Here is a 12379-nt window from a genome sequence, read left to right as displayed (position 1 = left end):
CGCCCCCCCACCCGCATGTCGCATGCCATACAATTTGTACTTGTTCCTTTGCTGGTGTCACATTTCTAGTGACCTTTTAAACAAAGGAATTGACAGGGTTTTCACGTTATGGCTAATACTGAGTAAATGTAACCTGCTCTTTTTATTTGCTCTTGGTGGGCTCTGGGAGATTATGTATCATATCTTGCCTTTATGCACAGAACATAATTGACTTCATTTGAAAACCATCTCTTTGGCTCTCTTTTCCTCATAAGTGAATGTTCCTTACTGACTGGTAGATGCAACTTCAGTTAAGTTATCAGCAGAGTGATTCTTTTTGCATTTAGGAATTAAATTTCTTCTGATTCACAGTTTTGTTTTGTCCCCCCTCACCCCTTGCAGAATTCATCTAGGGGGTCTTGCCTCATAGCTGGGTGCTGCTACTAGAAACATGCGTTGTGACCTAAGGATTGCTCATGAGAATGGATAAACACTATGCCAACAGTTCTGCAAACAAGATGTCACTTTTCTCATTGCTTAACTTGGTCCAGTTGACTCCTTTCCCATGCATTCAGCTCTGTGCTCAGCCTGAAGCATTAAGTTATTGGGTGCATCTACACGTTGCTGTGCTTTTAGTACTTCCAAAAGGAAGTAACTGCTCGTACTGCACCGTGCACACGGTGCATAGTTAGATTTCACCACTGTGTCGCCATAGCGGCGCAGTAAAACAGAGGAGCGCACCACTATGCCAATGTAGTGTATGCCCATCGTGTGTAGACCCACGTGGTTGCTACGTTATCATAGCTTGCCATACAGCATCGTAGTGCATCACAGTGACGTACTGTGTAGGATAATGTGTAAATGCCCTCATTATGTCTTAAAAGCCCTAAGAATTTCTTGGTGTGATCAACTGAAACACGAGTCAAAGTTGTCTTCTGTTTTTGTTGCTCTTGTTTGCTTGTTTTTTCTGGAGGAGGAAAAGGCTACACCCATACCTCCGCAGGCCTTTTGGATTGAAAGTTTGACTACTTTTTATTTCATGCATCTCATTACGTCCCTGTAGTTTTTATCTTTGCTTTTAAACCTGAACCATTTTCCGCCCCCCCCCCCCCAAAACCAAACCATCCTCCCCCCCCCCCCCCCCCCCTACAATTATGAGATCATTAAGGGGATTTATAATGGCTTCATGTTGAAGATGGAGTTTCGTTTGGAATTAAATGCATCTTAATATTTTTTTAAACATATGCAAAATATGTCTTCTGACAGGTTGGAGTGTGCTACAATATCGACTGTATTCCAGAAATTCTTTGGTTTGATATTCCCTGCATTTACTGTGGCCTCCGGTCATGTTCTGAATCTGGTTCCTTGTGACCTTCAGAATTTCCTTCCTTTCTTTGCATCGTAGGGGGTTACCAGGTTTGCTAGAGGTTGGAATGTTTAACACGGTGTCAAGTGAAGAAGTAGCAGGCTCATTACATAATATACAGTATAACCTCATAAATTGGGAATTCTCGAAAACCCGGCACTTTTTAAAAATACACTGCATCGGGGAGCAGTGGAGGGGGAAGCTTGCACGTGGCAGCTGCTAGTGCCATCCAGCACCCCACCCCGGCTCTGCGACCGGCCGCCGCTCCGGTTTAAAAAATCCGGAATTTTCAAATTTCCAGCAGGTGCTCACTCCCGAGCATGCCAGATTTATGAGGTTGTACTGTATTACAAAATTGGCCATTTTAATAATTTGGTAAGTACACATGGCAAATATAGTTAATAGACTTTTTATATCTATATAAGAACCCCATTGTACAAACACTGAGTTCACTGAATAATTCCATTGAAGTGCACATGTGGCTGCTTCTGGTGGTATTACAGATCATGCCAAGCCAGCAGCTCTGTGTGCGCGCGCCTAATGAAGCTCAGTGAAAAATGTGGGTAGTAAATGTATACTTCTCTACTGAATACCTTACATTTTAGTGATTCCTTAACCAAGTAACCTAAATGAATGCGTTTAATTGCATATGGACCATTTGGTGACAGAAAAGGGAGATCCACTGAGGAAATCTCACAGGATTTATTCTTTTAGAATGAGTACCCAAAATTGCAGTCTCCAAACCTTACTGACTACTCTTGGAAACTACTAACTTTATAATGGTCCATGGAAACAATGTGCCTGCAGCTGTATGTGGCATAGCTCTGTGGAGTTACTGCTCTCAGCTGGGAGCTACTTGGGTAGCAACCTTGTCTTGGCACTGGTCTGTAAAACCCTTTACCTTGCTGTTGGTATATAGCAGTGGTGCCCAGCCTTTTTGCCCTGTGGGACAGATGGACCACAGGCCAGATGGAGAGGGCAGTGAGGAGGGGGCCTGATCCAGCTGGGGTGGGAGGGGTGTCGGGGAGAGGTCTAGCTCCAATATGGCTGTGCCATGGGAAAGGAGCATGGCCTTGCTGTGGGATGAAGAGGGGGCGGGGCATGGCCTGGCCCTGATGTGGCTGGATGGGGGTGCAGATTGGCCCAGGCTCAATCTGACCACGTGGGGGTGTGTGGGGCCCGGCTCCAATCTGATTACACGGGGGCAAGGGGGTGTGGCTTGGCCCCTATCCTGCACCACCAGTCTTAGGAATTTGGCGGGCGGGGAGGAGGTTGGGGTTGCAGCATTACTTATCACTGCTCCCCCACCACCACCACTTTTTTTTTTTTTTTTTTTGAGCCATGGGGAGCCCTGTGGGCTCTGCAGGCCACATTTGGCTTGCAGTCCAGAGGTTAAGCACCCCTGGTGTATATGAATAAGTAATGCACATGGTCGTAACATAGGGCACTTAAATGCATCACAGCCAATGAGTCAGTTCAACAAAGAAGAGCAATACAATGTATGTTTCAGCAGATGAGTAATGTGGAAGGAAATGCAAATGTACTTGAAATGGAAGTGGAAGATAAATTCACTTTCACAGCACCTCTCTCATGCTGTTAAAATGCAGCCTTACTTTATTTTAAGTGATGCCTGAAGTGTTGTTATCTCCATCAAGGAAGAACAAGCATCCTTTTATCACTTCTGATCCTGTGAACGAGAGAACGCTGAGTGGCTCTATTTTGAGACCTTGTTAACTTATTTTGGGCCTATACTTAAGTTTGCCATGAGCAAAAAATTTCAGGTCATTTTTTGTATCTTGTCCATCTAAGAGCCTGAGATCCTCACATTTAATTTCTCTCTGTCTCTCTCGTGTACCTTGGTGAGAATAATGTTTTCTTTGCTCAGATATTTATACCCACAGTACTTTCTTGCCTTACACTTAGAATTAAGCTGTTGTTTAGTGAGAGGATTGGATGTGATCTCTTTCCCAAGGGAAAGGTTGGTACACTTCAGTTCCTACCCATGTTTCAGAGAAAAAGTTCTGTGTCACCACTTAACAAATACTACCACTGATTAACCATCCACTACCCACTCAGTGTCTTTCAAACCCTGTTGCCTCTGCACTAGCTACAGAGCTTTGTTCTTGGTTTTAGAAACTATTTGGATTGTATTTCCAGGTTTTTTCTTTTTCCCAAGTGGGGTGAAGTTTAAGCAGTTTCCTCTTTCATTTAGAAACAGGTAAACTTCCAAACCACAAAGTTTTGTGAGTAATGACTGACTCACCCAGGGGATTAGCAAAGATCAAACACATTATGTCTGGTTTACTTGGACGTGGGTTTGTTGCAAGCCTGAACATACTGTTTCTTGTACTGGTTAAATTGTGTTAAGCTGCCTTGTGTATGCAGTATTCCCTCATGAGCTAGTGGTCTATTGGCAATGTCAACGGTTTAGAAGTTGGTTTGTTCCTTGGCTATAAGTTAGCAAAGGGGGCAAAACTAATTCATCTATAATGAAAGTTCTTGTTAACGTTTCCGCTTGTTAACCAAGGCTGGGCTCCTACCAAGGGGCCAACAGCTGTCCTAGTGATCATTATTGCAGCTTTCACTCTCCCATGTAATCATCTGTGAGCATGGCATGCTGAAACCTCAGGTTCTCACGGCGCTCATCTTGTGCAGGGAATTTAATAGCGAAAGGAGGATACGTTTTCTGCTGAATGCTCAGCAGCAGCAGCCAGATAAGTCAAAGTGCTCATTCTCTTCTTGTTCTGTGAGCAACAGTATGCTACAGAGAGCAGTGATCCTTTAGATAGTGCTTTTGCTGCTCTTCTGGGACTGCCTTGTTTGCCGTGTAGGGTAACTCCTGTGTCAGAAGCCCTCTGTGTAAAAGCTTTTGCTAGCTGAAAAACACCCAACAATCCCTGCAAGGAAGGATCTAACAAACATTTGATTGCATTCAGTCCCTTGTGAGCCTCTTATCGTTCCTTGCTCTTTACTTTCCCTGTTGTCAGGGAAGCTATACGTTTTGCTCATATAAAGCGACTGTAGTTCTCTAACACATCTGAAAATGGTCTGCAAAGGGATTAATAAAAAAAATGCCAACCCACAGGCTGTCTCAGACATCTAACTCAATGAAGCCTGTGCCCTGTATCCTGCCTTTAGGAAAACAGCAGAGTAGTTAGACTCTGTGTTTACTTGTTTTGAATCCCAATGAGGCAGCATGTGACTCTGATTCAGTGATATTCTTTGGAAACATCAGGACACTGAATTGGGATCCAGATGCAGATTTACAAGTTTGACTGTGACTGGGATAACTTCAGTTTGTTTGCATTTGCTGATTTACTAGAGACACAGCAATTTTTGAACTCAATTAAAAGCCACATTTATTACACCCGGTTTAATTGCTCTTAATGGCACACCCCTATAAATCACTTTGTCTTTGGCAGCACGTTTCTCAAGGCAGAATTGCAGCTGAGCCCTGGGGCACACTAGTCCTATTAGTTGCATACGGGGCTGTTGTACCATTTGTGGACCATATTAAACTGCTGAGTCTGAACCCCGTAAAGGGGTCAGTAGTCTTAAATGGTGTAGGTGTCACAGAGGCTAGTGGATAAGGGCCCACACTGTGACAGCCTGCAGATGTGATTGTGTTCTTAGCTTGTCCTTGTTCTCTGACACTGTGGAATTGGGTTCACTTAGGGCTGCTTTCCAGGCTCTGAAAGCAGGGCAGGTAACCCCATATGTGTAATGCACTTATGAAAAATAGTTCACTATTAGTACTAGTAATTCATTAGTAGTACATATATTTTTAGATTCCAGTGTAAATTAGCAGCTGGCCCCCAGAGAATGGGTATACACTAGCCATAGGTTGACCTGCCCTGCTAAGAAACATGAGATCTTAGGCACATTCTGCTCAGGGCCCCTAGTGATTTTTGGCTCACTGAGCTCTTGATGCAGGTATTCTTCAGTGGGATCTAACCAATGTCAGTTCAACACTGTTGTCATATATATTATAGTTTCTAGGTATGAATGCTTCCAGGGAAATGAAAGTCTAGCTCACTTTGATTTTGATTGTTTTATAATACACCAACACACTAACCTTTTTTTTTTTTGTAAATCCAGGTCTGGCTAGTATGGTTGGATAGCTTGGGTGGTATTTGTAGCTCTGGAAGACTCAAGAACACATCTTATAATTCAGAGTACAAGTTTCATTGAAGCTTTATTTCAGTGAAGTTCCTACCTTGCCGCTGCAGTTCTTGTGTGATTTTTTTTTTTTTTTTTTTTCCCCCCCCCCACGAGTTGCTGCTATCATGTCTTTGGATGTGCCAGTGTGGGTGTGTCTTTGTATTCGCTATTTAAATCTACTTGTACTTTTGCTTTTTGGAAGCATTTAGTAAATTTGGGGGCATGTGCTATCCTGTTTGAAAGCAAGAGAACCACCACAACTTGGGATTGGACAAAAGAAGGGAGAATAAAAGTGTGTGCGGAGGCAACAGTACAGTTCTTCGAGGGTTAACGTTCCTCATTTGTTCCGGTATCCAGAGTAAAAAGGGTCTTTTCTGGATCCTTGTGCTAAACTTATGTTCTCCCTTGCTTTGGTTCACCAGTACAATTGATATTTGTCTGAACCCCTGGTGTTCACTCACTGTGATGTTTCCTTCTTCTCTTTAGGCCTGGTGTGATCACCATGCAGGCACTTTCTGAAGAGGACCGACGGCTTTGGATGGAGGCTATGGATGGCCGAGAACCAGTAAGAGGGATATTAATAAATAATTGATGGGGAAAAACTTAGAGACTCTTTTCATAGCTTCAGGCAAATTGTTTGCTGTGATGTAGCATGTTGCACTGGGTCTGCCATCCTCTGTGAGAACTGTATCTGTGGGGCAGCTCCAGCTCCGGTTCTGGCAAGCGACTCTGTTAATCTTTTGGTTAAATATATGAGGTAATGCTCTATCTCCTGTGCTTGGATTGCTCAAAGGTGCTGGCTGCATCTCTTTCCAAGGAAAGGGGGGAAAAATGCGGGCAATGCCAGCACAAACATGCTCCTGTGCTGTTGCATTGTATTAACAGGAAAATACAGCAAAAGAGACCAAAGGAGGAAAAGACAGGGTGCTATACACACAGCTTTCTGGAACGTGCTGTGCTGCTAGTTGGCACCTTTTAGTTGTGTAGTGGCAAACACTTCCTGCCATTTGGATCTGCATGAGTGGGTCCATTCAGGTTTAGACCTGTTGAAATGATCAGTCAGGCACAGGCACTAGAGCTCCCCTCTCAGGGGATTCAGTGATGGGATTAGGCTTTGGGCTATACACATCTCTTGTCAGAGATTTGGGTCTCCTGTTTGTGGAGTGCTACCCATGGAAATGGTCCCATACAATAATGAGCAATACTGGACAGTTCAGATTAGTCAAGGTGCCCATTGGTTTAGGACAGCCATTAATCTAGCACATTAACCAATGAAGATCATTGCTATGGAGATGCAATGCCTTTTGGCTTAAAAGTGGCTTTTCATGCCCAGTTCTGGCACTCTCTCCTACTGTAATACTATGCTGAATTGTAATCCTAAAGCATTAATGATGAAAATGCTCAATGTTGTCCTGTATCCACCATCTTATACCTCCCAGAACTTGTACAAAATTGGGCCCTTTAGTTTTGTCTTACAACACAAGGATGTCGGATAGAAATCTTGCTTCACAGAAGTTGGCTTTGTACAGTAAATAAGAATGTAACCCTCATACTCCTGGAACTGTGTATTGCATATACTGAATGAAACTCTTAGAAACTTACTGCTCTAGAAAATAGCAGATCTTGCTTCCAGGATCCTTGTTTATTGGAGTGTTTAACATAGGATAGGCATGCTAACATCTGTAATTCCTTGTAGAAATGCATAGGTTCAGAGAATAACACTAAAATGGATTCGGTGGCTTGAATCATTGTACTCATTGCACAATTGTAGAACAAAATGATGATGTGCTGCTGTTTCAGTCAGGACTAAGCATGGAATGTGAGGAGAGAGCCAAGATGCTTGTCACAAATTGAAAAGGTTGGCACACTGCTGCCTTACCTCCTAGCAGTGAGAGCAGCAGTTGGATTGAGACAACCTCCATCTGTATGTCTTGTGATTTTATTTTTTATTTTTTTTAATTTTTTTGCACAGCTAATTGTAGCAGTCAGTTTCCTTTGGTTTATATAACTTTGGGGCTAGAAATGGGGGTAGTCTTAATTCTTTTCCAGAGCAGTTTCACTGGCTTTTCTTCAAAATGTTCAGCATGCTCATTTAGTAGCTCTTCCCCAGCGTTCTGGTATTTAAAGACCAATGTTCTGGTATTTAAATGAATTGATTGAGAGGAGGGGAGATTCCCAAGTTTGTGCTTATTTATCACAGACTGAGTCAAGGGTAACATTTGTGTTTGCTCAGAGAAGTGACTGCGGTAGGTTGTGGGATTAAGAGAGGCACAAATTAGGTTGTTTGCTTTGTGGCAAAGAACTGAACAAGATAAGCATTTGAGTAAGATTGTGGCTTTGCTTGCCAAGTCCTGTAGTAAGCATGCCAGCCAGAAGAGAGATCCCAGTGTCAGCAGTACCTTGTTATTCTTTTCCAAAACATGCTCACGATCAGACACCTAGAGATGATCTTCACAGAAATGCACGCTAAAATATGCAGAAAAGTCTTCGGAAGGCATGGGAACTTGAGGTTTTAAAAACATCATTTTAAGGAAAATGAGCGTAGTCCAGTGGCATAATGTAAGGTTAGGAGTGGAGAAGCATCATCCTAGCTGAGCAGCATTCATTCATTGCGTGGCCTACCCACTTAGTTAGAAATGGCTGTTTATATAAAGGAAGACAAAACTTCCTGTAATCTTGGCAGAAAAAATATGGTATGGATGGGATCTGAGCAGAGCCCTTCTGGTAGTTACTGGCCCTTTAAAAAGAAAAAAAAAGTATAAATAAGACAAGTAAAAACCCACTGAAATATTTTTCAAGTGGTCATTTCAAATGGGAGTTGTCTCTGTTGATGCTGTAAACTGTCTCCTCTGTTCTGCCGAGGCAGTTGATGCCAGTCCTTCTCTTGTGGTTTTTCTCATGTAGTGTATCCAAATTGAATTATAAAACCAGGTCTATTTGCATCATTTTGTCTTTGGACGGGCAAAAGTTGGAAAGGCTTGTTCCTTTCTGAGAAGCTTCTAAAAGTTTGCTAATGTGAGGGGTAGAGAGAACCCAGAATAGCGAGTGGAGACTATAGGGCCATATAATACAATGGGAAGCTACTCTTCTGATCATCAGCTGGCTTCTGTGCACACTTGCGGTCACTTTATTCAGGATTCAAGTGCAGGTCCCATTTGCCAGTTCATCAGTGGTTGGGGTTGACCTGATGGAGGCTCATAGGCTTTATTCCATTCTAAACTGAGCTACTTATGAAGATCGGTTTCCTCTTTGGACCAAGTCGACCCAGCTCCCTCAATCCTAATAGCTACAGATTGCTGCGCTGAGATTGTTGGATCTGTCTTTCAAGAACCCAACATCATAAAGAGCCTGCCAGGTCAGTCCTATGTGACACTCCAGTGCATGTATAAGCATGTATAAATCCTGTTTAGTGCCTGATCCTGCATGTAGCCGAGTGCTCTATAAATGCTGGGAAGTCGAGAGGAGCTGAGAGGAGACCACTAGGCCTGTTGCAGGGATCATGGAGGGCTTGATATTACTGGGAGATGCTTAGCTGCTACAGCTCCACAGGAGCACGTTCATAGGAACAGGTAGCATAAGTTACCCTCTCTCTGGAATCTGTTAGCTAGGATTACAGCTAAGTGTATGCAAGATCCACTCTGATTTTATTTTGTCCTCCTCAGAATAAGTGGTTCATGTTAATTCTCTCTCTCTCTTTACATTTGTAGCCCTGGAAGCCAATCCTAGCTTTTACTGATGTCATTTAACCAGGCCTGCTAATGGCACCTCAGTCTGCTTAGTGTAGTCGTAGTTCTGCTCCATAAAACTCGCTTTCCCTTTTGTTTGTTAAACTTATTCTTTTATGTCTACTTGCCTGTGGGCTGAGGCAGTAGATGGAAAGGGTAATGAGGGACACACTTAATTCTCCCAGGGGTTTAAGTGGCCTGCTCAGCAGAGTGATCTATTCCTTTTGAGCTTGCTCTGTCCAGAGCCTGGAAACAACAGGCTATACAAATGCTGCAGGAGGTTGTCTTGTACATAACAGGAGGCTTTGTCACGAAGACAATGTGAGCTGGATGCCATGTTACTCGCGCAGCACTTGGAAAGAAGGGCATGTAGGGGGTGTGATGCTGCGGGAGGGGCTCTCCACCAGACCCACGCGAAATGGAGGAAGATGGGTGTGGCGAGCTGTTATGTGGGCTGTTGACCACTAGATGGCAAGCTGAGACCAACGGGCTCATTGCACTTGTGCCCTGAAATACTAGAGCTCTGCTCTGCAGCAGAGGAACTATGTAGTAATGTTCTACTTTTAAAGCAGCGGCGATGTTCCCCTCTCTTTTCAGTGGCGTTCTTCTTTGCTGTATGAAGAGGAGACACACAAGTGCCCTGTGGCCTAAAGTGATAAGATGGAGACCTCGCCAGCTATCCTGCGGTTAATCCTCGGGATCTCCCTCCCCGTGCCAAGAGTGGCTTGGCATGCTTAGGGAGGCAGCTTGCCCATCTGGGGCAGGGGAAGGGAAGAGGAGCGCCTCTCTCCACTCTGCTCTGGTCCCTTTCACCGCTAGCATGGTGAAGGCTTTCAGTACAGAGTGCATTTTTGTTCAATTTTTTTTCCAAGTGAACTTGGGCCCTTGGACTGTTTTGAACAGTTGGTAGCTCTGTCCCACTGCTCCAGCTCCTGGAGACTTGAGCATATGCTCTGAACAGCTCCCAGAGAGACCCTGCCACGTGGAAGAAAGTTGGGGTCTCCCCTGTGAGCAGCGCACACCTGACTTTTTTTTTTTTTTTCTTTTTCAGCGGGGCAGAGCACCGGTGACTTGTGTTGTGCAGGGCAGGGAGCCCATCAATTTGGATTCCTTTGTCTCATTCTTTACCTCCCTTTGCAGCTGAGTCTGCCCCCGCTCTTTTCAGGGGTGCTCGTTGCACTCTGCACTCCTCCCTCCTTCCCCTCCACCCCATTTTAATCTATTTTTAACTCTTCTGTTTTTAGTGCTGAAACATTCTTGCCCCTTCCCTGCTGTTCCTCATCACATCCAAACTGCAGCAGTTCAAATCCATCTTCTTCAGCAGAGGTGTCAAAAGCAGCACCCCCCACCCCTCCTCCCCTTTAGTGTTGAAAGTAAAGCACACTCTAAGAAGAACATTGCTTCTCTGCTCCTGCCATGTTGTTATAGGGGCCTCTAGCAATTTTCAAGCCAGGTGGAATTTTTTAATTAAGCTGAATTGGAAATGCCCTGTGAACTGCAAGCCCCTTCTTCCTCTTGTCCTTTTAGCTGCTTCCCCTAGTGCCTGAAGGGCTTTTTCTTTCTTCTCTTTCTGTTTCTCCCCCTTGCTTTTCCTTTTCCTCACTATTTCCTTTTGCATGTGAGACTGGCTTGTTGCAGGGAGGGGAGGATGTTCAAAGCACAGAGTTTACCCAGTGATAATAAGCTGCTTTTGAGCCCCCTTCTGCAGAACCTTCCCCTCGCATCTGTTCAGAGCGGCGCAGAGAGCTGTGCTCTGTGGATTCGGTCGCTGGGCTTCCACGTTACCATGGCGATCTGCTCTGACCATATTAATAAATCTCAACCTCTCTCCAGGCTCGAGAGAGAAAATACAGATACGGCCATGCATCTGACATGTGTTTTGGAAAAGCGATCAAGTTTGTACTGTGCAGTTCACAGGGTCGGTCCCTTGACAGAACCTGTTGGTGCAGGGACGCAAGAGATCAGGATGAGCTCTGTGTCCTGCAAGATCATGCGCTGGCGCTTGCAGTAGAGGTCTTCGTCTAATGCTGTTTTTAATTGGAGTGGACAGTAGGTCTGCCCTGTCTTGTTGGTCTGTCATGCTCTTGGTGGCTGTGGCCTGTAGCCTCCCCAAATGGGTGTGGTGTTGAGAGACTGCGGGTGGCACCAGAGGTGAGGGATTGATCTGTGAAATTGCTGAGGGACGCTGCTCTGACAATGAGACTATTCAGTCTAAGGGCGCATCGCTTACTTTATACATGCCTTGCACCCAATTTACAACATTAGGCAAGGTAGAAATACAATCATCATCTTCTACAACATAATGTCTGCATCAGGAAGGCTTTCAGATGCAATTTGGAGGAAGAAAGTGGGCATGGGGATTGTACTGTTAATTTAAATTGAGTTTAGTATTTGTGACTTGGGTCCTGAAAACTGATTTTTTTTCTGCCTTAATTAGCACAATGAGTTCATAAAGGTAGGAGAAATAGAAGGAAAGGACAGGAAATGGAAACCTATCCAGCTGTGCTCGGTTAGGTCTTTCTCCAGGGTCTTGGCCGTGCTAGGGTATTTGGGAGATATGCTTCCCAAGAAATGCTCTACCATTGGCAGTAGCAGGACTAGAGACTAGACTCAGGTGTAATAGCTCTTGTGTCTAAGCATCACCATAAAAGAATATGTAAATGTATCACTACATCTGTTGGACTTTGTACTTGGAGATCTCTAGCTGATTCACAAACTCTGGCTATGCCTCATGGTATTTTATATGACTGATGTTTAAGTGAGGGTGAAACTGAGGCCAAAAAAGATTAGGTGACTTACCAGAGTTTATCTGGTGGGTCTGCAGCAGACCTAGGAATATATGCAAATATCTAATGTCCAATTCTAACTTGTGAGTCTAGCTCCTAGCCCAAACTTCCCCTGCCTGACAGATGTTCAGTGGCATTGGAGCTGGTCTCACATTTCGGCCTTGGAAATGTAATTTAGTGTTTTATAGCAAAACCCAACACACCAACAAAACCCAACCTTGCATTCCCCTCCAACACAAAGTACACTTCCCCCACCTCATATTTAGCTGCTGGGAATTCTCTTCTGAAATTGTTTCATTTTCCTCCTCTAATTATATGAAATGGTGAGAGATTAATTTCCCAGTGGAAATGGTGTGTCTTTT

The 12379-nt window shown here is 44.2% G+C and overlaps 1 protein-coding gene across 10 annotated transcripts in view; it reads left to right on the top strand.

Annotated features, from left to right (window-relative positions):
- ARHGAP26 (Rho GTPase activating protein 26) overlaps positions 1–12379 on the top strand; it is a 332594-nt gene that overhangs the window by 110887 nt on the left and 209328 nt on the right. For all 10 annotated transcript variants that reach the window (XR_003094019.1, XR_003094020.1, XR_003094017.1 and 7 more), the window contains exon 11: positions 5993–6071. Coding sequence is in view for 5 of the 10 variants with exons in the window: in XM_025204032.1 (XP_025059817.1) it covers positions 5993–6071 (79 nt within the window). In the remaining 5 variants the exon portion in view is untranslated. The remainder of the gene's footprint in view (positions 1–5992; positions 6072–12379) is intronic.

The sequence above is a fragment of the Alligator sinensis genome, unplaced genomic scaffold (assembly GCF_000455745.1).
Source record: "Alligator sinensis unplaced genomic scaffold, ASM45574v1 scaffold135_2, whole genome shotgun sequence".
Lineage (NCBI taxonomy): Eukaryota > Metazoa > Chordata > Crocodylia > Alligatoridae > Alligator > Alligator sinensis.
Note: the sequence above shows the minus strand (reverse complement) of the source record. Positions and strands in the feature narration are given on the sequence as shown.